Source organism: Acanthochromis polyacanthus, chromosome 5, assembly GCF_021347895.1.
Source record: "Acanthochromis polyacanthus isolate Apoly-LR-REF ecotype Palm Island chromosome 5, KAUST_Apoly_ChrSc, whole genome shotgun sequence".
In the NCBI taxonomy this organism is placed as follows: Eukaryota; Metazoa; Chordata; class Actinopteri; family Pomacentridae; genus Acanthochromis; species Acanthochromis polyacanthus.
In genome coordinates, this window is record NC_067117.1 from 39,964,471 (window position 1) to 39,989,129 (window position 24,659).

General features: G+C 38.9%; 1 protein-coding gene across 2 annotated transcripts in view; it reads right to left on the reverse strand.

Moving 5' to 3' along the window:
* Positions 1-24,659, reverse strand: part of cadpsa (Ca2+-dependent activator protein for secretion a) — a 224,584-nt gene that overhangs the window by 77,849 nt on the left and 122,076 nt on the right. The window contains exons 12-17 of one of the 2 annotated variants that reach the window (XM_051947996.1): positions 24,179-24,315; positions 22,781-22,968; positions 14,572-14,673; positions 14,415-14,478; positions 13,861-13,984; positions 5,804-5,872 (exon numbers count right to left, since the gene is read on the reverse strand). In XM_051947996.1, the coding sequence (XP_051803956.1) occupies positions 5,804-5,872; positions 13,861-13,984; positions 14,415-14,478; positions 14,572-14,673; positions 22,781-22,968; positions 24,179-24,315 (684 nt within the window). The remainder of the gene's footprint in view (positions 1-5,803; positions 5,873-13,860; positions 13,985-14,414; positions 14,479-14,571; positions 14,674-22,780; positions 22,969-24,178; positions 24,316-24,659) is intronic. The other variant, XM_051947997.1, reaches the window with a different exon arrangement.

Here is a 24,659-nt window from a genome sequence, read left to right on the forward strand (position 1 = left end):
TTATCATAAATATTAATGAGACGTACATGAATATTAATGAGTCGGCTGATGAACGCGCTTTGTGATTGGCTGGTAATCCGACGACATAAATATTAATGAGCCGGCTTGGTAATCCGAGTGATGAAGGCGCTTCCGTGATTCGAGGTGAATCTGCGTGCCGAGCCTGTCATGTCAGTCATCTGCTGTTCTCTTTTCTATCATGCATAATGTCTTATAAATATCATTATCTGACTTTTTCACGGACAGCGATTTGGGGGTTGAAATCAGCACTACTATTAAAAATAGCAAAACTTTTTATTCACGACCCTGTTCTAATAAAGCACAAACAGCAAACAAAACAAATGGCGGAACTAACAGCCAGCAAACTACAAGTATTTTTTTACCTTCAAAAGTAGCGACAGACTATTACATAGTAACAACCTAAACAAAACCCTGACGTATTTTCTACGTCTGTCAACACAGTCACTGTCACAGTCACTTTAATGTTAGCGGACTCTGTTGAATGGCTAAGTTACATAACCACAAACAAATCTCACAATATCACAGTAAATCGAGTTTGTGGGTTTTTTTTTAAATTCATGCCGAATTAAAGAGCTGCTCCTCACCATTCAGGAGTGTTTGTTTCATATGCGACATCCTTAACTTTATCTTGTAAATTAGCGTCCGAAATTAAATGGGAACATTTGCAATGGAGTTCGTCAGCCGCTTCCACCACTGAACGCGGTAAACTACTTAATAGGAACTGGACTTCAAACAATTTATACACGGCGTCGAAAAGCGTAAAAACTGTAATGTCTAAAGTGTGAGAGGAGACGGTGTATTTTTGGTTAAATTATACAATGTTCGCCGTCGAAGTCATTCATATAAACTGCCTGTAATGTGCAGCAAATAGTAGTTAACCGGCGCCAGCTCTTCAGTGACCTTAACGGGTCCGTACCTCTAGTACAGATGCTAGGGGTACGGGTCCGTACCTGTAGTATCAACCTATTGATAAAGCAGTTTTTATAATAACACTATGAAAGCGGTGTTGGGAGGCTATATGGAGCAGTGACTTGTGGAATGTAGATAATGAGTCACGTCTCTACCACTGTGACGGTACAGTGATAATGTCATCCAGAGAAAACATGGGCATGATGAGCCATGTATGCAGCATGTACACTGAACACTCATCATGCAGTGACATGGTCATGTAAGCCGGAACCTTCTGACCACTCAGATGATAAGAGTAACATTGATTATCTTGTGACAACGATGCATGTCAAAGTCTAGGATATAGCATACAGTAAGTAGCCAGTTGGTTTCTGACAGTCAGCCTCTTGGATGTGGGAGAAATGGGCAGGTGTCAAAACCTGAGCTACTTTGACGATTGCCAAGTCATTATAGCTGGTCAACTGGTCCAGAGAGTCTCTGAAAAGGCAGGGCGTGTGGGGTGTTTCCAGTACAGACCATGAATTGAACTAGTGCTGGGCTCTCAGCCGAGTGCTAGAACAGCTAACAGGTTGATGCCAGACATCACAAGGCACCTCGGGGTGTGTGTTTTACTGGTTTTGTAAAGAGTTTCTTTAAAGGAATTTTCAGTTTATACCCTTTGCATGTTCAGGGAAAGGACTAAAGTTATACCATTGCCAGAAGATGGACTTATTTGTTGTCAGTTGTCAGATGCCAAGTAGCATCAAATAAACAGGGTTTCAACAGACTGATCGTTTTTAATGTGAATGAATTTTCTTTTTCTTTGAATCTAAGCTAAAAACACTAAGGCATAAAACATTATGAGTACACTTCATCCATTATTCTTGTATATCAGGTCACCGAGTTGTACTTAATCACTTAACACAGAATAGTGAAGTTGGGCACAGACAAATTGGCTGGTTTGGGTTTAAAAGTAAAAATTCTGTTGCTTATAGGTTGGATCATTTTGTCTGGATGGTCATTAAACCTATCTTGTACATAAATATACAATAAGTTTTACAGAGCAACAAGAAACCTCAACTTAGCCCTAGAGAACATTGTAGCAAAAAAATGTCCAAATGGGAAGCTTCACATCTTGTTGTCCTGTCACTAGGGTGAAGTCAGAGGGTGAGTTCCAGTGGATGAAGTACATAAATTCAGTACTTACAATCTATTCACTTTTGGGTAATGAATCAGTTTGAGATTTGCAATTACAATTGTACAGTTTTGTGTTTCTGTTAGAAGCAATGAAGCATTAAGGCAATGGTCTAATTCTAACATCTCAGCTGTGTATAAAACCCTCTCCATGACACACTGAACCCTACACAACCCTTTAACACCAATACACAAGTCTGCATGCTGTCAAGCATAGAATGAAGCCTGTTACGGTGTTCACTCCTCATCCAACACAGCAGCCATACGGAATGCAGTATGCTCCTGGCAGGACTGGAAAGTTGACTTAACTCTGAAAACTTCGACATAAAGATGTTGTTTCTATTTTACAAAATTTGTTTTGGTAAAAGTTCTGTTTTTTTCAACTTTGTCTGAGCCCAGTGCTGAGATGTTGAATGAGCTGCACTTAGAGGACAGAATAGGAAGTTTTTCTAAAACAATAATTATTCTGCCAAGGAATGCAGCAGAGTTATGGGATGATTGGCGTTGGTTTGTCTGTCTGTCTGTTTGTGTGTTCGCAACATTACTCAAAAACAGATTGACGGATTTGGATGAAATTTTAAGACAAGGTCAGAAATGACACAAGGACCAAGAGATTAGATTTTGGCAGTGATGCAGCTTATAGTCTGGATCCATGGATTTGTTAAAGATTTCTGTATCATAGCGAGACAGCAGGACGTCATCACTGTAACTATGACTACAAGTGTCTGTGTAGGTTCTCATTCATCCAGGTCATGGTTATCCAAAGTAGTTTAAATAAATCCACTGGACTGTAACAAAGCTCCTTGAAGACGTTTCACCTCTCATCCAAGAGGCTTCTTCAATTCTGAACTGAATTGAAGAAGCCTCTTGGATGAGAGGTGAAATGTCTTCAAGGAACTTTGTTAAAGTCCAGTGGACTTATTTAAACTACTTTGGATGACTACAAGTGAACACTTCATCAACTGCCTGCTGATGATCACGATTGTGATCCGACTATAAATCCACTTATCCGTCGGAAATCATACGACTGAGCAGCCTTAGCCGAGCGCTGCACTCTGAGTGCATTTGTAGTTTTGTATATGTGTCTTTTAAAGAAAAACAAAACAAAATCTGAACTTAAAGTGGAGAAAATACATCTAAAAGCCATGTCTCACATGCCACACATTTCTATTAATAGCTTAAGTTTTCAGTTACTGTATAAATACACATATAGTTGAAATCTTTCAACCAGTGCACCAATTCAAGAGAGTTCAGTGGTTTGAATATAGAAATAAAGCTAAAGCATGTGTTTTAAAATGACCGAAGTGTGTAATGGTTAATGGTACTCTCAGCAGCATTCCTCACACAGAGTCAGCCTATGCTGCTGTATAGGGGCTGATGACACAGCAGGATGATGGGTGACCGCCTGCTGGAATTTAAGTCACGCTAACATGGTTGAAGGATTATACAGAATGGAGCTTCTTTGCTGCTTCAAGAGGCAGTTTCTAGGCGTTTTTGGTCTTGTCACATTTTTACTATCTTCGGTATACTTTGGTATACTTCAGTATAAGCCAAAAATAAGTCCTGCACCTCTAAGGAAACAGCAGAACAAACAGCTAGGAATAGAGAGAACTCACACACATCCGTCTAGTAATATAAGACAGTTACAATGACAAAAACAGTGTATAAAAAGCTAAGTCTGTCTATTAGTTCAAGTTGTCTATTATATTTTTCTAAATATTTCACCATGCTAAATGTATTTTTCAGCACTTTCAAAAGTTTGCTGAAAACTTGCTGAACTCTGTACCACTTTTGACCTGTGCATTTATTTTATTGATCGAATGTGTTTAATTTGTATCCGAGTCTCTCCAGTTTGTTTGATCTATTGGATTCTTCTCTGCTCTGTGTAAACTCAATCTGTAGTTCAGCTGGATATTAACAGAATGTGGATTCTCAGTTGCATTGAGGAGCAGAGAACTGTTGCTTCTTTACAAGGTCTAGTGTGATTTTTTTTAATGAATTTTTGAATCAGACATTGAATGAAGTTATTTTAATGAAATACACAAAATATTTAAAATCATACTACCATTCAAAAGTTTGGGTAAATTGTAATTGTCACTATATGAATACAGTTGAATTGAAAATTGAGTTGAACTGATCCATCTGAAACAACTTCATGCCTCAAGTCAAGAACTTCATACTCCATATAGCTACACGACCATTCAAAAGTTTGGGGTCACCCAGACAATTCCATGTTTTCCATGAAAACTCACACTTTTATCCATGTGCTAACATAACTGCACAAGGGTTTTCTAACCATCAATGAACCTTTCAACACCATTAGCTGACACAATGTAGCATTAGAACACAGGAGTGATGGTTGCTGGAAATGTTCCTCTGTACCCCTATGGAGATATTCCATTAAAAATCAGCTGTTTCCAGCTACAATAGTCATTTACCACATTAAATATGTCTACACTGGATTTCTGATTATCTTCACTGAAAAAAATGCTTTCTTTCAAAAAGACGGGCATTTCTAAGTGACCCCAAACTTTTAAGCAGTAGCGTATCCTTTAAAAGTACAGGGCTTTGTATTTAGGGGAATATATTTGCATAAATGGAATATGATATTCCAAAAATGTTTAATATAATAATACATACAATATAATATCCCATGTGTAATATGTGTGTATGGATCGCTGACTCTCTGTGTTAGCCTGGTAATGGACTAGCTGTCCAGAGTTCCTTTTGTTCTATCTCACCTGAGACAGGCTCAATCATTAATGTGGCTGCTGTGTTTCTGAGGGTCCTGCTAACTTTGGGTCCACTAATGTTGTCACAATGTTCCTGAAAAATGTCCTGTGAAGTTTCTACGACCTTGTTGATCTGTACGATGTGGTCTATGCTGATGTAGTTTAAGGATGCATTCTGGTCAGAAATGGGCTAACACCAGAGGTTAGGCATACAGTTCAACATCACCTGGATTCGGTGTTTTCTGAGAATTCTCCACTAAACAAGAGTTAAGCATCCAGACAAGAAACAGGTTGCAAGGTTGGAGAGAAGGTGGTGAGAGATGGGAGAGTGTCAGGTAGAGGGTGAGAAAGAAGGCATTACTATTCAGTGCAGGGACTATAAGAATGTGAAAGACTTCATTCATAAATGAAGCACACTCTTAGACTGACTCTAGCAGATTTTGAGCCAAATTTTCTTGTTTAGGTGTATTTTGTAATATATGAGATTTTAGAAGAGGGAAGAAAAACAGGTCAGAAAACACAAAGCATTCTTGTTTAAACCTACAGTCCAGCATAGGAAAACACGGAAAAAAAAAAGGTTATCATATATGCGGTCTGTATCGGCATTTAATGGCGGTTTCATTGAAAGACAGACACATGCTCACAATGACAAATGTTTCTTTCAAAGGACAGACAACTGAAGAAGATATCCTTTAAACAACTGCTGGATGTGGACGTCCTGTTTGTACCACGGTCTAAAACATTCAACAGGATTTACATACAAGCAAAGTAAAAATGCATTCAAGTCACAGACAAACAATGGACAGGAGGCTGGGCGGGACAAAAAACAATCTCACTTAAAGGAAGAAAAACTAAAGCAACGTACAACCAAACCAAATGATGTCAGAGATGACAAAATATCTGAGGTCCGCATTCGGTAGTAAGAGAAAAAATAAAATGTGCACTGGGGGGATGAGAAAGGTACTCACGAATGGTTAAATCCATCACTTGAGATGCCAAGCAGAAGACAGGATGCTCATACATCTCTCTTTTTTTCCCTACAGAGAAAGAGGGAGGATACCAAGGCATGCGAGAGCCCATGGTCAGAGAGGATGAGCACAGGTGACTCGGGTTCGACCGATGCAAGATTCTGTGTCGCTAATTAATATCATAAGCAGTTTCACAAATTCCATGCCAGAAAAGCATAATTCTGAATGTGTTTTCAAACAAAAATTGTATTCTATCAAAGGTGCAGTATGATAAACAATGTCATTTTAAAATTTCACAGTGTTATAAGAATATTAAAAGGAGCTATGTGGTACAGTTCCATTAAATGACTTTACTGCAGGTTCAAAGTAACACCAGCGATTTTCAGCTATTCATTATTTTTTCTAGCCTAGCTGTGCTAGACCCAGCTCTGAAGACACAAGGGTCTAGGAACTCTCGACAGGGAGGGAGGCGGGCTAAAAGGTTGTCTTTCAAATCACTCTGCAGCAATTGGGTAGGTATACAACCAATCAGCGCAACGAATAGGCTGACGTAGTTCCTAGAGCGCCGGAAATCAGAGGATGCGGGAGTTCGGTGAAGCCTTATTTATACAGTCAATGGGTGAAGCTAAAGTATATTACAGACATGTTAACAGAAAGATTATTCAGAGTCGGTGGTAATGGAGCGCAACGACTGTTGTCGTTTTTGTTGTCGACCCTGGCAGAGAATTAAATTCGTTGCCGTGGGTTGTCTAGCGCGGCTAGGCTATATTTTTTCAGTTTTCAATTTCAAGTTTTTTCACTTTTTCACCAACGGAAAAATGTCTCTCAGTTTTATTTTTCATTGTTCATGTCTGGGTTGATGCTTCAGAATTTGACTTGAACAAAAATGAAACATGACTGATTATTCTTTTTATGCCTGTGTTTTTGTGCTTGTGGTTAAACTGTAGCATCTAAAGTCTAAAGCAAGCCACAGATTCAGCAGTGCAGTCACTTATGTATGTAGCATATCTGACATTGCAATAATTTATTGGCTCATTAGAGTGGAACTATAGGGCACTCTTATTGCTGTTGCTGTTGTTGTTCAGATTTAAAACTGACTAACAGACTACTATAGCTACATCATTGCATGCAACGCAGGCCTCAGGCCTTATTGATCTTGAAGTTGTTGAGTTTTAAAAAATGTGTGGATTATTTTTGACTGAAGCAAACACTCTAATTCAATATATTGTGTTATTTATCACAGTCTATTTTGTGCCAAAGCAACAAATGTTTTATTTTTTTTAATAACATCTGTAGTGGTCTTGGTCAAAATTAAAATACTGTTCAAAAGTTTGGGGTCACCCAGATCATTTCATGTTTTTCATGAAAACTCCCATTTTTATCCATGTGCTAACATAACTGAACAAGGGTTTTCTCATCATCAATGAGCCTTTCAACAGCATTAGCTAACACAATGTAGCATTAGAACACAGGAGTGATGGTTGCTGGAAATGTTCCTCTGTACCCCTATGGAGATATTCCATTAAAAATCAGTCGTTTAGCACATTAACTATGTCTACACTGGATTTATAGATCCATCCATCCTCTATACACCACTTTATCCTCATTAGGGTCGCGGGGGGCGCTGGAGCCTATCCCAGCTGACTTGGGCGAAGGCAGGGGACACCCAGGACAGGTCGCCAGTCTGTCGCAGGGTTACATACACAGACAAACAACTGGATTTATCATTCATTTAATTTTATCTTCATTGGAAAAAAAATGTATTATTATTCATTTATTTATTTATTGCTTGGGATAAACAAACCAACCAAAAGTCTATGAGTTGAAAAAGTTGCACCATGTTTTGCCATGCCACAGGAGATCCACATCCATTTACAGAAGCACCAGCTTCCCCTGGTTCTACACAGCAACTGGGTACAAATCTGCATGTTCCAGCATAACCTGTCCTGGCATCGCATGCTGCCCTTAGAAAGGTTTCCAGACACTCATTCACTGTGATGTTTGAACTTCAGTTACAGATCAGTGGCAGGTGCTTCATGCACTTCTTCCCAAACTTCAATGATCACTGTCAGCTCGTCTTGTTGAGGCGGCCTCTCTTGTATCACAGGTCCTGAGGTGAACCACCCATGTCCACAAGTGAGGTGTCTACACTGATATACTGGCATTAAAAACTGCTGAACAAGATTGTTCATCCTATAATTTAGCTTTGTAGATCTACACATACCAGATAAATCAAAAGACTCTTGTATGCTTAGAATTCTGTCCAGTTCCCCTGTATTCTTGTGTGTATAGACACACATGCAAGGATCTGCTCGTGGACGTTTATACATAATAATTGTAGTCTCATCTGTTCTTCTTATGACCAATCACTTTTGACCAGAAACACCACAGATTTGCAGAAAAACTGAAATTTTGACAAAAATAATTAAAATGTGTTTTGTGTGTTTGCACTGTCTGTCCTGTTGATTCATTATCTTGTCATTATAAAGTGGTTGTTCCCCAACCTGTCTTGTCTTTTAGCTTAGCTAAAATGTAAACAGATATCTTCCTACTCATTTGTTGCTGTTTTTTTTACTAATCTATCTATCTCTTGCAGTCTCACTGTTGAGCATCAGCCACTACAAACAGGTTGATTTATGTTGTCTTTTATTGGGGCTGCAGAGCAGTTGGGTGGTTAGCACCGTCGCCTTATAGGTAGAAGATCCCAGGTTCATGTCCCAGCCTTCCCAGGATCTTTCTGAATAGAATCTATATGTTCTCCTGTACATGTATGGGTTTTCTCCAGGTTCTCCAGCTTCCTCCCACAATCCAAAAACATGTTGAGGTTAATTAGTGATTCTAAACTGTCTGTAGGTGTGAATGTGAGTGTGATTGTGTGTCTCTGCACAGCCCTGTGACAGACTGCTGACCTGTCCAGGGTGTTTCCTGCCTTCATCCTAAATCAGCTGGGACAGACTCCAGCTCCCCATGACCCTAAGGAGGATTACGTTGTGTGTAGATAATAGATATCTTTTGTGTACTTTAATAGTGATGAACATGAACTTTTTTGAATTGTCTATTTCCTTTTCATTTTGTCATAATATGGTTGTATAATGTAGTGTAAGCATATTTTATCATTATTATTATTATTTGAAATAAAATTTTGAAAGAAATAATTTAAACCTCAAAATAACACAAAAAATGTGGGATAGTAAATAGGAATATAAAGACGTAGCCATATTAGCCATGACAAAACCAGGTCTACAGGGTGAAGCCACAGCTTTCAGAAATCTTTTTGAGAAGTAATATTAAACAACGTTTACACTCTCCCAACCACATCGTGACCCATTTCAAACAATTAGATAAAGTTTCAGATCAATAGTGCAGAAAGGGTTAATTTCATGACTGTATGAGCCCTGGTTTCAGCGCCGTTTTCAACAGGCTGTTTAAGTGCAGAATCAAATTTAGCTTGGTTGCTGTGGTCCACCCCCTTCAGGAAAAAAGATTCTCTCTGTCTGTGATTGACTGTGGTAGCTGACAAATGTTAATTAGCGCAAGAGATAAGGACTTTCTGTTACTTCAGATTTTCTCTCTGAGTGATCAGTTTACAAGGAATTATCACTGAATCTACAGCTCAGCCATTCTCCAGTCATGTGTTTGGTGAGTTTGTCAGGCAGTGTTGTGTTTATAAAGATCAGTATTTTAGCAATGAAGAGCAGCAGCTTGGAAATGGTTCTCAGAGGACTGCTGGTTGACATGTAGTCTTATTAGGCTGTGTTTCAGTCCATTTCATATCATACTGTTGTCCAACAACAGAATTATTGGTCGACTAGTTACGCATTTTCTTACCAGTAATAGAATAAAATTGTGACTAGCTTTTGCATATATATGTGGAATCTGAGGGTCAGTCGGGCTGTCTACATTGGATTAACCATTCATTCTTCCAAGCACTTGCAAAATGTACAATATTAGTGTGTTTTTCTGTAGGTCAAGACATGCACCAGTATGAAGTGAAGAGGTACTGATGATAATCAACAATTACAACAGACATACTAAGGTTTGTCTTCCTTAGTGTTTTCCGGGAGGTGATGGTTTCTTTAGAGACATTGTCTTAAAATGACCATTTGAAGTAATTCAGTGTCACATTTTAGGAACTGTGCTTGTTTGCAGTCTCGTATTCATTCCATTGTGTGTTAGGAAAGCTAAATAGCTAACTTGCTCCTTAAAGCTGCTGTCCGGAGTTTCTGTTTGTTTTCAATTTATGTATCATTTTTTAACAAAGCTTAAATGTGTTAGTCTAGTTCGATACTATAATATAAAGTTAGTATAACGCGATATGAAAATTTATTCCTGAGCTCCGCCTTCCTCTCATAGACCCCCATGTTATTCCAAAAAGCGCCGGTTGCTGCCGACCAATCAAGTTCGAGCTTCAGCTTTGTCATGCGGTCAATCAACGGTTACGCGCACAGCAAGCAAGCCCATGCAGAGGTGGGCGAGCTACGCGCTACGCAACCGCACCTTTGTTTTGCTTGTGGAGGAGAGAGCATCAGGGCTCAGCAACTTCCAGAAAAGTTACCAATCCCACGGCTTGTCAGGCCAAGAGACTGCAGGACGTTTTTTGGCTCGGGGTGCTCGCGTCGCTCCCCAACCACGGCCGCCATAGCCCGCCTGACGGCTTCGTTTAGATGCCCGACCTCTGGAGGAAGATGTTGGGGCGTCTGGGACATACTCTTCGTCAGAGGAGTCATGCAATTCTGAACTCTAGATAGAAATAAATAAACAATGTAACACATATACATGCGTAAATGCACTAAGTTTGATAAACAACGTCATCGAGAGGGATACACGAGTGTAATCACATATTGAAACTTTACTCGTTCGTCCTAGCAGATTCATGTTATTTTGGTATTAGGACAAGTTAGACTCAATACAGCATTCTAACGTAATTCCTTTATTATTTACTAAATGTACTAAATGTAGAAGAGTGGAAAACAGCAAAACAGGCAAGATGCTGCAGCACTCCGGGCACTTCTCTCATGTACTGCGCGCGTGCACAAATAAAGGGGCGAAATCAGAGGGAGGGAGGGACCAACAGCGTTTTGGGAGACGCTGCGATTCAAACTCCGGACAGCAGCTTTAAGTACAGGTCAAATATTTTTATTATTTTCTATTAAATCTGGAACTGAAGATAGTGAATGAGAAAAAAAGAAGAAACAGAGTGTGACAGGGAACAAGTCTGAATGAGAAACTGCCCCTTGGGGCTCATTTTATGGACTGATGTGTTTCTGTAATTCTGTAACTTTGGGTAATGCATCAGTCTCACATGAATGTAATCAAACACATGCTCACTAAAGTGACCCATGAAGACAAAAGTTAACAGTGGCAGTTAACAGGTATATGTTTCTGTTTTTTGAGAAAAACTTTGTGCAAACCTAAGCTAAATAAAGCAGGACAAATCCCTACCCTCAACAATCATTCATTCATAAAACAAATAAATGACAACAAATAAGCATATTTTTCCAAATGTCAAAAAGTTTAGAGATACAATATATTAAGTGAGAGTAATACCAGATATGGTTCTTAATCAGTTTGAGATTAAATATTGCAGATGTCTACTAAAGAAAACCTGGACCATGCAAGAGGAAAAAAAGAAAGCGCAACAAGGGGCAGTCCCATTTTATCTTTTTTAACTGGTCTTCATTTTTTCAAACGGCAACTAACGAGAAGAAGCAAAAGCAATTGACAAGGAAAATAGGAGAGTGAGTATGGAAGTCATCAAAGATCAAGTGAGAGGAAGGTACAGAGAGGAAGAAGAAGGAGCATCACCTCAGCTACCAGGCAAGCCAAAGTGAAGGAAAGATGCAGCCTCAGCTGAAAGAGGAGCTGAGGCATGGCAGACCAAGTCATCAGAAAGACTGAATTGAATGCATTTTTACTCAGAGTACATATGCTCCTAAAAAAGCAAAGTAAACATATCATTTCTCCCTTTACTGTCATACCATTCAGTACATTATTAAATAGATTCAAAGGTTTTTCTGAAGCTGTGAAAAAAAGTAATACAGAAGAATATATTAAATGACTGCAAGGACCAAATGTCAAAGGTAGTGTCTACAGATACGGACCCGTACCCGTAGCCTGTGGCCTACGGATACGGCACTTTCCATTTGCCAGACAGATACAGACCCGTACGCGAGTCTTGCAAGTCAAGAAGCTGCTCACCACTAAAAACTGTTGAAAGGTAAGCAAAGGTTAAGGTTAGGGTTAGTGTTAGGGTTAGGTTTAGGGTCCGTACCTGTAGTACCGATGCTTCGGGTCCGTACCTCTAGTGTCTACCGGGAGTCACGTGACCAGATCTCGCGTGTCTGATTGGCAAATGGAAAGTGCCGTATCCATAGTCTACAGGCTACGGGTACGGGTCCGTACCTCTAGCAACAACCAATGTCAAAACATTTTTACTTCTGTTCCATCAATTTTTGAAAGAAAACAAAAGTGGACTGTGGACTGTATGTAAATCCCACCTGAGCGTGGCTAATGATAGACTTCCATTCAAAAGTTTGAGGTCACTCAGACAATTTCATGTTTTCATGAAATCTCACACTTGTACTCATGTGCTATCATAACTGCACAAGGGTTTTCTAATCATCAATTTGACTTTCAGCACCGTATTTGTCCGAGCTGTTAACGTTACAGGACGGAAGAAGAGCTCTGAGGTCATCAGACTGTGACCTCTTTAAACAGCACCTTCAGCAACAGACTGTTACACCCTAAGAGGAAGAAAGGAACGTTTCCGCAGGTCCTTTCTTCCAGCATCAGTCTGACTTTACAGCCCCGCATTATAAACTGGTCTACTTTTGTTTACTGCTGCACTTTTTCATTTTACATTCCACCTACTGATATACAATAACTGATACAACCTCATCCTCTTGTATATAGTTTTCTTTTTTAAAAAAATAAATAAATAAAAACTCATCATCTGTATATAATGTTTCTCTGCAGTTGTGCACTGTGTTTTTTTGTATTTATTTTTGTAATGCTTTCATACTTTTTCTTTTGGAGCTGCTGTAACGGTGAACTTTCCCCTCTGTGGGATCAATAAAGTTTATCTGATCAGTGGCTGCTTGATGTATCGAAGTCTAAATATAAATGTCTGAAGGTCTAAGTTCTCTGTAGCTGCACCCAGGCTCTGGAACAAACATCACCATCACTGACCTAAGTCTTTTTAAATCAAAACTCTAACTCTTTCTGTTTAAAATGCCTTTTAATACCTAACATGGTGACATTCTATTTGATTTTTATGTACTAACTTTTGGATATATATTTTAGTGCTGTTTTTTAAAAATTATTTTATCGTATATTTTACTGCTGTCGCGGTTTTAGTTACTTTACAGTTTTTAAGCTATTCTTTTTCACCCTTTGGGCTGTTGCAAAGGGCTATATAAATAAAGTTTAAATTTCATCACCATTAGCTAACTCAATGTAGCATTAGAACACAGGAGTGATGGTTGCTGGAAATGTTCCTCTGTACCCCTATGGAGATATTCCATTAAAAATCAGCCGTTTACAGCTACAATAGTCATTTACCACATTAACTATGCCTAGAATGGATTTCTGCTGCTTTTCTTTCAGAAAAAAGGACATTTCTAAGTGACTCCAAACTTTAGAATGGTAGTGTACATGACAGCTTAGTTTGAGCTGTTCATTGCAGCAGTTCCAGTAGTGTCTACAGAACTTCACTTGACAAACAGCGCTGTCTTTGTCACCAGCTCACCAGTGTTTGAGGATGTTGATAATTCATTGCTTGATGAAATTCGGTAAACGTGATTTGTCTATCCTTCAGTGTTCTGTGAGCATTCCAATCATAACCACATACTGCAACACAACCACATTTTGCAAGCTCTGCCCCACAGAGATTACAAATTTTCTCAACACTGCATTCTGAATCTCTCACATCTGAATCCATGTGTGGCAACAAGTTCAGCATTATCATATCAACAGCAACATCTAGTCACAATTCACCTGCTGTGTTTGTACTACTAATAGTTTAAGCACAACAGAGGAATGGGAGAGCAGTGACTTACCTTCCAGTTTGGCATACTCTGAAAGGCGCTGGTAGTTGACTAGAGCTGCCTGCTCCAGACACTTACGAATCACAGCTTTGACTTCTTCTTGTGGGACCGGGGTGACGATATCTTTCATCAGAACCTTACAGGAAAGAAACAGCAGGATGAAGTTTTTTGTTTGTTTTCTTCCCAGTATGTACAAATCCTTTTCTAAGACACACCATTTTCCTCACAACTGGCTCTACGTGGCATCTGTATCTGGATGACCTATTTAGATAAGAGTAAACTAATTTCAATATCGGAGATGCAAATGCACGGTGAACAAATTTGGGTTAGAGTTACATTGGATCACTTAGCCAGGAGGTGGTCAGGCTTGAACTGACCCATGTAGAATGTCTAAATACACTACGTGTTGAAAAGTCACAACACTCAAGCAAGCCTAATAAAGTTACAGATGGCAGTAATGTTAACTCAGCAATGGGAAGACAGCAGACGTGTGGAAACGTATGCTCGGCTGTGTTGGCATTCAAAATGAGTGATCACAAAGACTACAGATTTATGTTTCAGCTTACCCTTTCAAGGAGGGACAGCGTTGCTTTTAGAGCTCCTTCTGGTCGTCCAAACGGGAAGCAGTACCTGGGGAAGCAGGACAGTGACTTTTCATTTAAACCGTTTCATTTAACATTCACATTTGGATGGCAGAGCATGGTTGATGTTCATGACTCCTACCTGAAGTGGGTAATCTGGTTTTCCAGAAGCACCCGCAGCCTCTCCTTGATCTCCTCAAAGCGCTCCTTCTCTTCAACAGTCACAGTTCCAATGCCATCAGGCCTGAAAAACAGTGGCATTTACAGGTAATGAAAGGCTTTGCAGTCTATCCAGGCAGCCTTTCAGTGCCTAATAAGTGAGTGAAATTGGTGATTTTCTTTGGATATCACTGTTTCATCTAAGTGGAGAACATCAGTGACAGAATCATCTAAAAGAACAGCCTCTTGAGTCTTGATGACTCTCTTATTTAACTCAGAGGACAATCAAGGTATAAAAGACAGTCAAAATATGAACTTGGCTCAGGGATCATCAGTCTCATCTGTACAGTGTGGGAGGACTGGGCAGTGTTTAGGAGATACTTCATGTCATTTCCAGTGCAGACGTGGTTCACCAAAGACTGTGTTGACACTTGTTCAGAATTTTACCAGGATGAAATAGTCTGAGACTGGTTCCGTGCAAGACAATCTCTTCCAAAGTTTCCAAAGTATTCTCTAATTACAATACAGAATGATATTTGGTTTACTTTAACAACACGAGTTAACCATTCATTAACCAGTCAGTCATTCAAATTACAGAAATGCAGGTCTGAGAATAATGGCTTTCTCCCCCTACACTTGTGACTGTATATATTACATCTCAAAGTCCCAACAGCAGACAAGCATCTCCCCCAAAGATTAAAGGTTACAATCAGTAACAGTACTACGACTCTTCAGCTTGGATAAGGCACACATGAGAGAAATATGAAATACCATATATCACTGCGCAGTCAGACGATACAACAGCACTGATGTTATAGTCGTTTTACAAATTCTTAACTGCTACTAACAAATAGAATGAAACAGAAGTGTATCACAACAATGCTGTGTTAATTTATGGCATTTAAATTACAGATACGGCCTGGTCCTGGTCCAAAGACCTAAAGGCTGGAAATTGTCACTCCTTCCATCCAGTACCAGGCCCAACCCCATGAACACGTGTGTTGCAGCAGACGGTGTTCAAAAGTGTGCATCTTGACTATAAACATTAGTACAATGCTGACAATACAAGACACAAAATTATCTGAGAGAGATCAGGGAGGTGGTGGGAAATCCACTTCCTCTCACACTGACCAAACAATTTAAAGTGTCATCTTCTCTTTGATTTTATAGCTCTAGTAACAGACAGCAGTGACTTTCATACACGCACTGTATCTCCTAATAGAAGGGTTGTGCACAGTTTCTGAGTGCAGAGCACTATTTCAATCTTTTGGCATGTCTAAATGTTTTTCTGCTCGACAGGCGTGAGCTGCTGCACATAGACTCTCACTGTATTATTGTCCTTTGGATTTTACAAATGTTAACGTGTTTTTCCCTCAATGTATTTATATAATTGTTTCACCATTTTGCCACATATCAAGTACATTATGAAAATTGTACACTGTAAAAACTGTAACTAACATCTTTAACATAAAAAATGACTTTTTCATTTTATTAGGCCTTATAAATTTAAACTATTGCATCTGAAGTAAAGAATGCAACTGTTTCCACTCATCAAGCCAGTCTCTTGTTTCACTGATGGTGAGAGTCCTGATTACTTTGCATCGTGACGTGATTATTCACAAGAACAGAAAATTATTACCTAACTTGTGTTCTGTAGTTCTTTGTACTGTAGCATCTAATTTCAAGTTATCATTTTAAAAAGTTATCTTCCTTAATTACTAATATATTGTCGAGTCAGATATCTGGATTTAATTAATGAACATTTCCACTTCAACTTAATATTTTGAATCTAGTGTTTTTTTAAATGTCCAATAGGTTGCAGCCTCCCTATTTAATAACATCAGACAGTAATTTTAGCAGGCATTGCAATAAGTTCAAATGAATTGAATTTCTTTTTCTATTTTAGTTTTTTTCACAGTACTAAAATAAAAATGAGCCACACAGTGGGCTCAGTGGTTAGCACCATCGCCTCACAGCTAGAAAATCCTCGGTTCCCGCCACGGCCTGGGTCTGGGATCTCCCTGTGTGGGTTCTCATGGGGTTCTCCGGCTTCCTCCCACAGTCCAGAAACATGCTGAGGTTAATTGGTGATTCTAAATTGTCCATGGGTGTGAATGTGAGTGTGATTGTTTGTCTCTGTGTGTAGCCCTGTGATAGACTGATGTTCTATGTATCTTTCAATCAAAATGTAAAGCACTTTAAATGCCATTGATTTGTTTTGAAAGGTGCTATATAAACTTGATTTGATTTGATTTGATCACCTGGTCTCCAGTGTGGACAAAACTCCACGTTCTGCCATTGAAAAACATCACCAGCAACAATCCAAACAAGACACAAAAAAGCAGCAAAAAAAAGTGCTTGTATTTTTTTATTGTACTGTATCGGTTTTCTTATATTATTTTGTAATTTCATAACTTGTTTAGGAGACTGTTGCAAAGCATTTTTTTGGCCAGGATTATTGCAATTTTTCTAATTCTTAACTTTGCAAAAAAAATTCATGCAAAATGACTTCTGCTCAGTTAAAATGGGAATGCATGTAGTGAAGGAAAGCAGAGGGCATTCTTACCCTACGTTCTACTTGCTTTTTCAATACATACATTAATTACAGCTATAAATGCTCATGTGTGTATGGGATGTGTTTATCATTTGTGACATGGTGGGTCTGGGTGGAGTGTGAGCAGAGTGCATGTGACAGAGGAGGTGCTGGACTGGTGGCCATGACAGCATGATGAGAAGCAGGAGACATGACACTCTCCGCTCTCTCTCTGCCCCCCTCCTTTGACATGTCATTTCAGCAGACAGTGAGAAACTGTGAGTCTGTGTTGGGGGGTGGAGGGTGGGTGTCCCTGAGTGCTTTGTTACATTTTAGGCTTTGCCAGTTTGCTCAGCATCAGTGATCATCTAATCCAGATGTCCATCAGTTTTCATGGACATTTGAGCAGACACTGTCAGTGTGTGGCAGCCACCTGTGGGCCTCTGCTGCTGGAGATGCACGATGCTGAGGAGGAGATAACTGCATAGAGCTCATGGTTTTAAGCCTGTAGGCTGGTTGCTTTAAACTCGCCAGCAGTCTAAGTGGCAAAATTCATTATGTCTGTGTTTTTTTAACCCTTAGATGTAGCTGAAAAATGACCTGGAGAGGTCGTTTTGTTGCAATATCTCTGTAAAAACAAATTTATCTTATTTTATATTCCATCTATTCCTCAAAAACATTTTTTCAACACCTGTTTTTTTTTAAGTTAGCTTTTATATTTTTAAAGAAATTGTAATATTTGCATTACTAGCCAAAGCTCTTTATCACTGATTATACAAGAGGTGAGGAAGGGACACAGAGCAGCAAAAGTTAGAGGAAAAGAGTGGAACAATGTCTACTAAATGGACTTTGACATTATTCTACCGATGCTCTGTATAATATTCGTCTCTGTCAATTATCAGATTGTTCAAAATCTGTTATAAAGTGAAAAATAAATATATTTCAAACATGAACTCGTTCTTGTGTGGACAAAAATATATTAAAAATCCATAATTCTAATGATTATTCTTAACCAAAATGACCAAAATGGTATAAAAACACACTGATTCTTATGCAGGTCATTTTTGACCCACTTATGGAAGCGTGTAAGGTCCAATCACTGCAGCATCTACGGGCTAAAGAACATATGTTGCAAACAGAAGGACAATACATTTTCAAAATGTCAACAAGAGGTGCTTATTTTAATATTTTGGAAGGTTTCACAGAATAAAAACTATAATAAATAATTTTAAAAATTCATGAACAAACCCTCGGTACAACAAAGTGACAAATGAAATAATAATAAATGATCCTTCATGAGTTTTTTTCTCCCATTGGTGGCTTTTTTTTTTTTTTAGCTTGAGCCCCCAAGTCTGGCTTTCTCTTTTTGGTAGCCTTTGTTTTATTTCAGATAATTTTATGCCTCAGCAACATATTTCAGGTCACACATGCTTGTAAAATTGGAGAGTAATCCTTGTAGCAAAAAACCCTAGTGTCACCGTTGTCAGTGTGACAGAAAATAAAAACAGGAAATTTCACACTAATTAAGTCCTGCAGGGCTTTCTTTTGTTTCTCTCCAGCTGCATGTTATTCCTTGGCAGCTTCCTCATGTTTGCCTGACCTGATGACCTCACAGCTCTGATGACGACAACAAGCAAATGAGCCATCAGTAACGCACGGACGGCGAGCCAGAAACACTTTCACATCTAACACTGTACGCCTGCGATTACATGAAAACAAAAACAAAAAAATCTGCTTAAAATTCTATCGAAAATAATTGTTCATGCATGAAAATGATCGAAATGTGTGATATTTTCTATGTCACATAAATTAATAAATACAATAACAAATAACATAATATACTGCAAAATTCAACTCAACTCAAATGACAAACTTAAAATTACCTTAGCTTTTGTAAATTTAATTGAACAACAGACACATAATATTTACATTATTAACAATTATCTAATTTTAATCAAATAAAATTTCAGAAGTTAGTTTTTAAATGAAACAGAAGAAGAGTAGTTGATGTTTTCACAATTTATTTTGAAGGCATTTCATAACAAACAGTGGATCTGAATAGAATTGACATTTAGCTGGACAGAAGTCAAATTCAGACACTTGAGCAGGCAACCGGGCAACAGAGTCCAAGTTGGTGCAACAACACCTCCAGGCCAGAGGGCCATTAGGAGGCAGGGGTCGGGGTGAGGCGCATGTGTGTGTGTGTGTGTGTGTGTGTGTGTGTGTGTGTGTGTGTGTGTGTGTGTGTGTGTGAGCAGAAGGGTGGTCTGAGTGAGGTGTATGCATGGCGGCACACACAGCAGCACTGGCCGAGCAGACATTCGGCCATCACACATGACAACCTGTCAACCTGTCACGCCTCAACCTCTAGGCACAAAGGCTGAACCTTGGCAGGCCTCTGTTTGATGTGTGTGGATGTGAGTATGTGCAGCCTTCATTATTTTTGGATTTTTTTGAAAATAAATAATCTATGTTTAGATATGAACATCCATGGATTTATTTATTTGGGATGTAGTATTAATCTAAAACCTCTTTCTATAACAGCAATAAATAAAAAAAATGAAGAATGCTCAACAAACATTTCTTTAGAATATAAAATAATACTCCAAAGTTAATATTTACGATAGCGTTAGGTAAATTGAACTGCTCGTTAAGAGTCACACGTGAAAGCTTCATTTGAAAATTACGAATGTTTAAGTCAACTTTCCCCTTGTTTATGATATTTTGTAACACCAGTAAATTTCTTTCAAAGGTTTCCGGGATATGATGTGATTTTCACAGGAAAGAGGGAATTACGTTTTGCTCTATTTACATACAAAATTAAGCTGTATTTTTTCTTTCCACAGATTCATGTAATCTGTCTTTAGTTTATACTAGGTGGTGATCAGAATTTATTAACTGGAAATGTACCAAACAAATGGTGTTCCTATTTTTCCCAAGGTTTGTAACAAACAACAACTTTCTTTCCTGGAGACGATGCAAAAAGTCACGAGGCAATTGAACTACTTAGACTTCGCATTTCTGCTAAGTCCCCACATTTCTCTTCACACAGATTTTAAATCAAGCCCTTTTCTAGTCATATTTGTCATTTATTTTTCTCTCTGTCTTTTTTCCCTCTCTCCTTCTCTTGGAGCGACTGTTGTCCATCTGTCGATGCGGATCAGAAAAGGCCTCAGTCCTCAGTCACTGTTTGTCAGCAAGACAGTTCAGAAGGATGGATAGACGGAGAACGGGTTTAGTTAGAGGGATGTGGAGGGGAGGTGGAGGTGGGGGACACTGACAGACAGCCCCCTCTGACCTCTGCCCTCAGCACTGGAGTGGCCTTCTTCTATCTTTGTTTTGCTTCATCCACAGACGGACGACTGTGATGTTGACAGATTTGATGTCTGAGCACATCACAGCAGATTAGACAAGAGGTAAATGGTGCAACTTAGATAATAGAGAACATGCTAGAATAAAAGCCAGATGACTGGTATGTCACAGGCCAAAGACTCTTCAGGCAATGGCACCATTTGGTCTTTGACTGGAAACTACCACCCTTAAATGTTGTGTTCTACCGCAGCCACAGAAGTCTTTGTGTCGTCACCATACACAGAGATATCTGAAACATAGATTCACTCCATAGATTCACTCCAAATTTTAGCTATCATTCAGTGATTAGATTTAAGCATCAGTTTTGGCACTTAAAACTAGCTAAACTGGCTAAACTACGTGTGAACTGGTGACACTGGTAGCATTGTCTCCAACGAGCACTTTGATGATTATGCAGTGCAGTCTTCTCAGCACAAGAGGGCCTCCTTCTCACTTTAACGCAAAAGATAAATCGCGTAATAAAGTTTCAAAAATTCTACAAATGAAATTTCAAATAACAGGGTTATGAAAGCAGCCCTTAACAAAACTAAGAGGTCTTGCGTTTATCTTTGAAGTGTTAATCTGGATAAAAACTTTTACATACAGTTTGTATTTGTTTTTGTTCTTCTGAATGCTAAATTGTTCTCTGTTAACTCTTTTATATGCACCTATATTGGGTTCTGCTCTTTATAATGAAGTAGGAAACATTTCTGCTAGCTTACTCCCAGCAGCTTTTGTCTCGGCCCTGCGATTGATAGCGACACGAAAGATTAGTAACACTTCCTGTCCGTTTGTTTATTTTGACTGTTGGGTCACCATTGGAATGATCTGCAGCTGCTTTAAATTCAGACTTTCTTCCACAAACGATTAAGGCTATTAACTTTTCAGAGAACTCAAACCTCACAACATCTGTTGTTAACCTGGAAGATCACTGACTATATTCAGTCTCAGACATTAAAAATATTAATCAGTTTGTTTTTATACTTGACCATATTTAGGTCTGTACAGTCAGTCAAGTTGGAAATACATGACCAGTCAAAAATGTGGACACACCTTCTCATCTACTTTTTTTTCTTTAGTTTCACAAGTATTACCATTGCAGATTCTCGGTGAAGGCATGAAAACTATGAATGAACACATATGGAATTATGTGGCAAACATAAAAGTATGAAATAAGTCAAAACATGTTTTATATTTTAGATTCTTGAAAATAGCCACCCTTTGCTTTGATTACTGCTTTGCCCATTCTGTCTGGCCAACCTGACTTCTGCGCAACACAACTGATGGTCCCAACCCCATTAAGAAGGCAGAAATTCCACAAATTAACTCATCCAAGGCACACCTGTGAAGGGAAAATCATTTCAGGTGACAACCTCATTAAGCTCATTGAGAAAATGCTAGTTTTGATGCCTTCATTGAGAATCTACATAGTAAATAATCATGAAAATAAAGAAAAAGCAATAAATGAGAAGGAACGTCCAAATTTTTGACTTCTAGTGTAGGGTTATAGCATTGTTCACTGACCTAAACCACTTGTCAAGAAGTGAAAGCATAGGTCAGATCTTATCATGAGAACATATCTGCCCTGGCCCTGGTTCAGGGGTTACCATGTACTTACTGTAGCTGTGAACAGGACCGCCGCATGGCTTGGATCATAAAATAACTTACCTTTTAGTTCCTGAGAAAACTGTAGATCTGACGTCCCTTTTCTTCATAAACTCAATGATTTTGAGTTCCCTCTTAGCAGTTTGGGCAGGGAGCTCAGGGGCAGAGGGGAACAGTGCTCGCTCAAGTTCAGTCTCAGATACTGGCCAGGTTAACAACTGAGCCACACGCTCGCTAGGTGCGGTTATGTGAAAATGTGAGTTTTGGGGACAGTTGAGGGAGGGTTATTTTGTGAACAAGGTAAAGAAAATGTCACAAAAGGGAGAAAAGATAAAAGGAAGAAAAAAGTGAGCATGCAAACATGCAAAGGGACAACTGAAAGACATGCCAGAGGTAATAAATGAAAGCAAAACTCTGAAGTACAAAACCTTAAGTTATTCTAATGAAAAATTATATTTTTAGTTTCAATCCTTTTAGGTGCAGATTCAGGTTACTTAATGTGTCCCCATAGGTAGATTTGGCTTAGAGCAGAGTCATCCATTTTTACATGTTTTAAAACCAACAAAGACAACGTGGTACTCAAAGTACCGATTATCCCTAAAAACACACAAAAAACACACACAAAAACAACGAATGCATGTAAAACTAGTGTCCTATTTCTGTCAGTGGGGAAAATGAAAGGACAAAGGAGTCTGATTTGTACCTGTTTCCGTGGACGTGGGAGGCACAGAAGGCGAAGCTGTAGTGCAGCAGCGTGGGGTCGATCATAGCTCCATTTTCGGCCCTCTCAAGTAGATCACTAAGGTAACATAAATGCCGATGGCAGCCTCGAACTCCGTATCGAGCACAGTACTCATCCAAGACAAACACCTGACCAGGACTGAACCAGCCCTGTAACACACACCAACACTGCTGTGTGAGTGCTCTGATGAGAAAAACTAATGTTCACACACACATCCAAGTGCTAATACTAGTATCTTTACACATAGGAAATGCAATAAGCCATTCTCCATTCAAATGTAGAATGAAAAGCAGTAGCAGAAAGTCTGTTTTCTTTGCTCTTTGTCACATTTATTTCCACTGTTACACCAACCCTTTAACTGTAGCCAAGCGTCAAAATGGTTTTGATTTTTATAATATGTTTGCTGGTAAGTTTTGTGTGCACAAGTAAAGGGCAGCAAAAACAGGTAGAATGAAGCTCACTTGCAGACTACCTGGAACAGTAATCACTCTTGAATAAACATTTAGACCATGCAGTGAATCCTTTCCATGCTTTACTCACTTGAATTTGACCACTGGACTGTTTGTATGCAATCAGCTCAGTGATACATAGACTGTAGAGTAGTAGTTGGGTTGAAGTGTACCAGTGCAGAGTAATTTCAGTAATGTAGCCACAGAGTGCTGGTCAAACCACAATGTAGAACTTTTCAAGTATGCATATTTTACACAGTCAACAAACTGTAAGGTACTTCTTTCAATCATCCAACTTCAATGCCCCCCTTCACTTTTCTGACAGTATAGCCAAGCAAGCAGTAGCATGATCAAGCACAAGTATGCAATCATTTCTGTGATTTTATGAGATGGCAATCCAACAATCCATTGTTTGAAGATGAGAGTAGTCAAGTTTTGAACTTCACTCTTATGCCACTGAATTTCATCCTTTAATCAAGTACATACACTACTGTTCAAAGTTTGGAGTCACTTAGAAATGTCCTTATTTTGAAGGAAAAGCAGTTTTTTTCAATGAAGATAACATTAAATGAATCAGAAATTCTAGAGTCTAGACATAGTTAATGTGGCAAATGACTATTGTAGCTGTAAACAGCTGATTTTTAATGGAATATCTCCATAGGGGTACAAAGGAACATTTCCAGCAACCATCACTCCTGTGTTCTAATGCTACATTGTGTTAGCTAATGCTGTTGAAAGACTCATTGATGATTAGAAAACCCTTGTGCAGTTATGTTAGCACATGAATGAAAACATGAGCTTGCCTGGGTGACCCCAAACTTTTGAACAGTAGAGTATGAATCTTTTTATGTTTACAACAGAGTACAACACCATGAATGACAGGTGCAGTTGATATGAAATCATTTTTTACCAGGCAGGAGTAGGAGTCGTTGAGTCTGTGGTCCAGAGTGAGGCGCTGTACCAGCTCAAATAGCGAGGCATGGTCAAAATTACAGGGGTTGGCTGAAATGAACTCATCCATGCCATGCTTCTGCGCTCGATCAGCATCTATTCCCAAAAATTCGCCCATCCAATAGGGACACAGAGAGAGAGAGAAAGACAGAAGCAGAGGGTAAGTATCAGAGTTTGGCTGAAAAATAAGTATAAGCTTCACCTTAGCGCTGAAATAAATACTGTGTTAAAACAAATGATCTTATAAAGTACCCACAATAAAACAATGCAGAGCCCAGATGTTACAGGTTTCATATGTATAATGTGATAAAGTAGACCTTTAAGATCCTGCACAATGTAAACGGAAATCAAAGTAATAGTTTAGAACAGTGCAAACATTGTGAAACTGATATGTTCAGTTTGGATGTACATATACATTTTGATGCACGATCAAACTAATG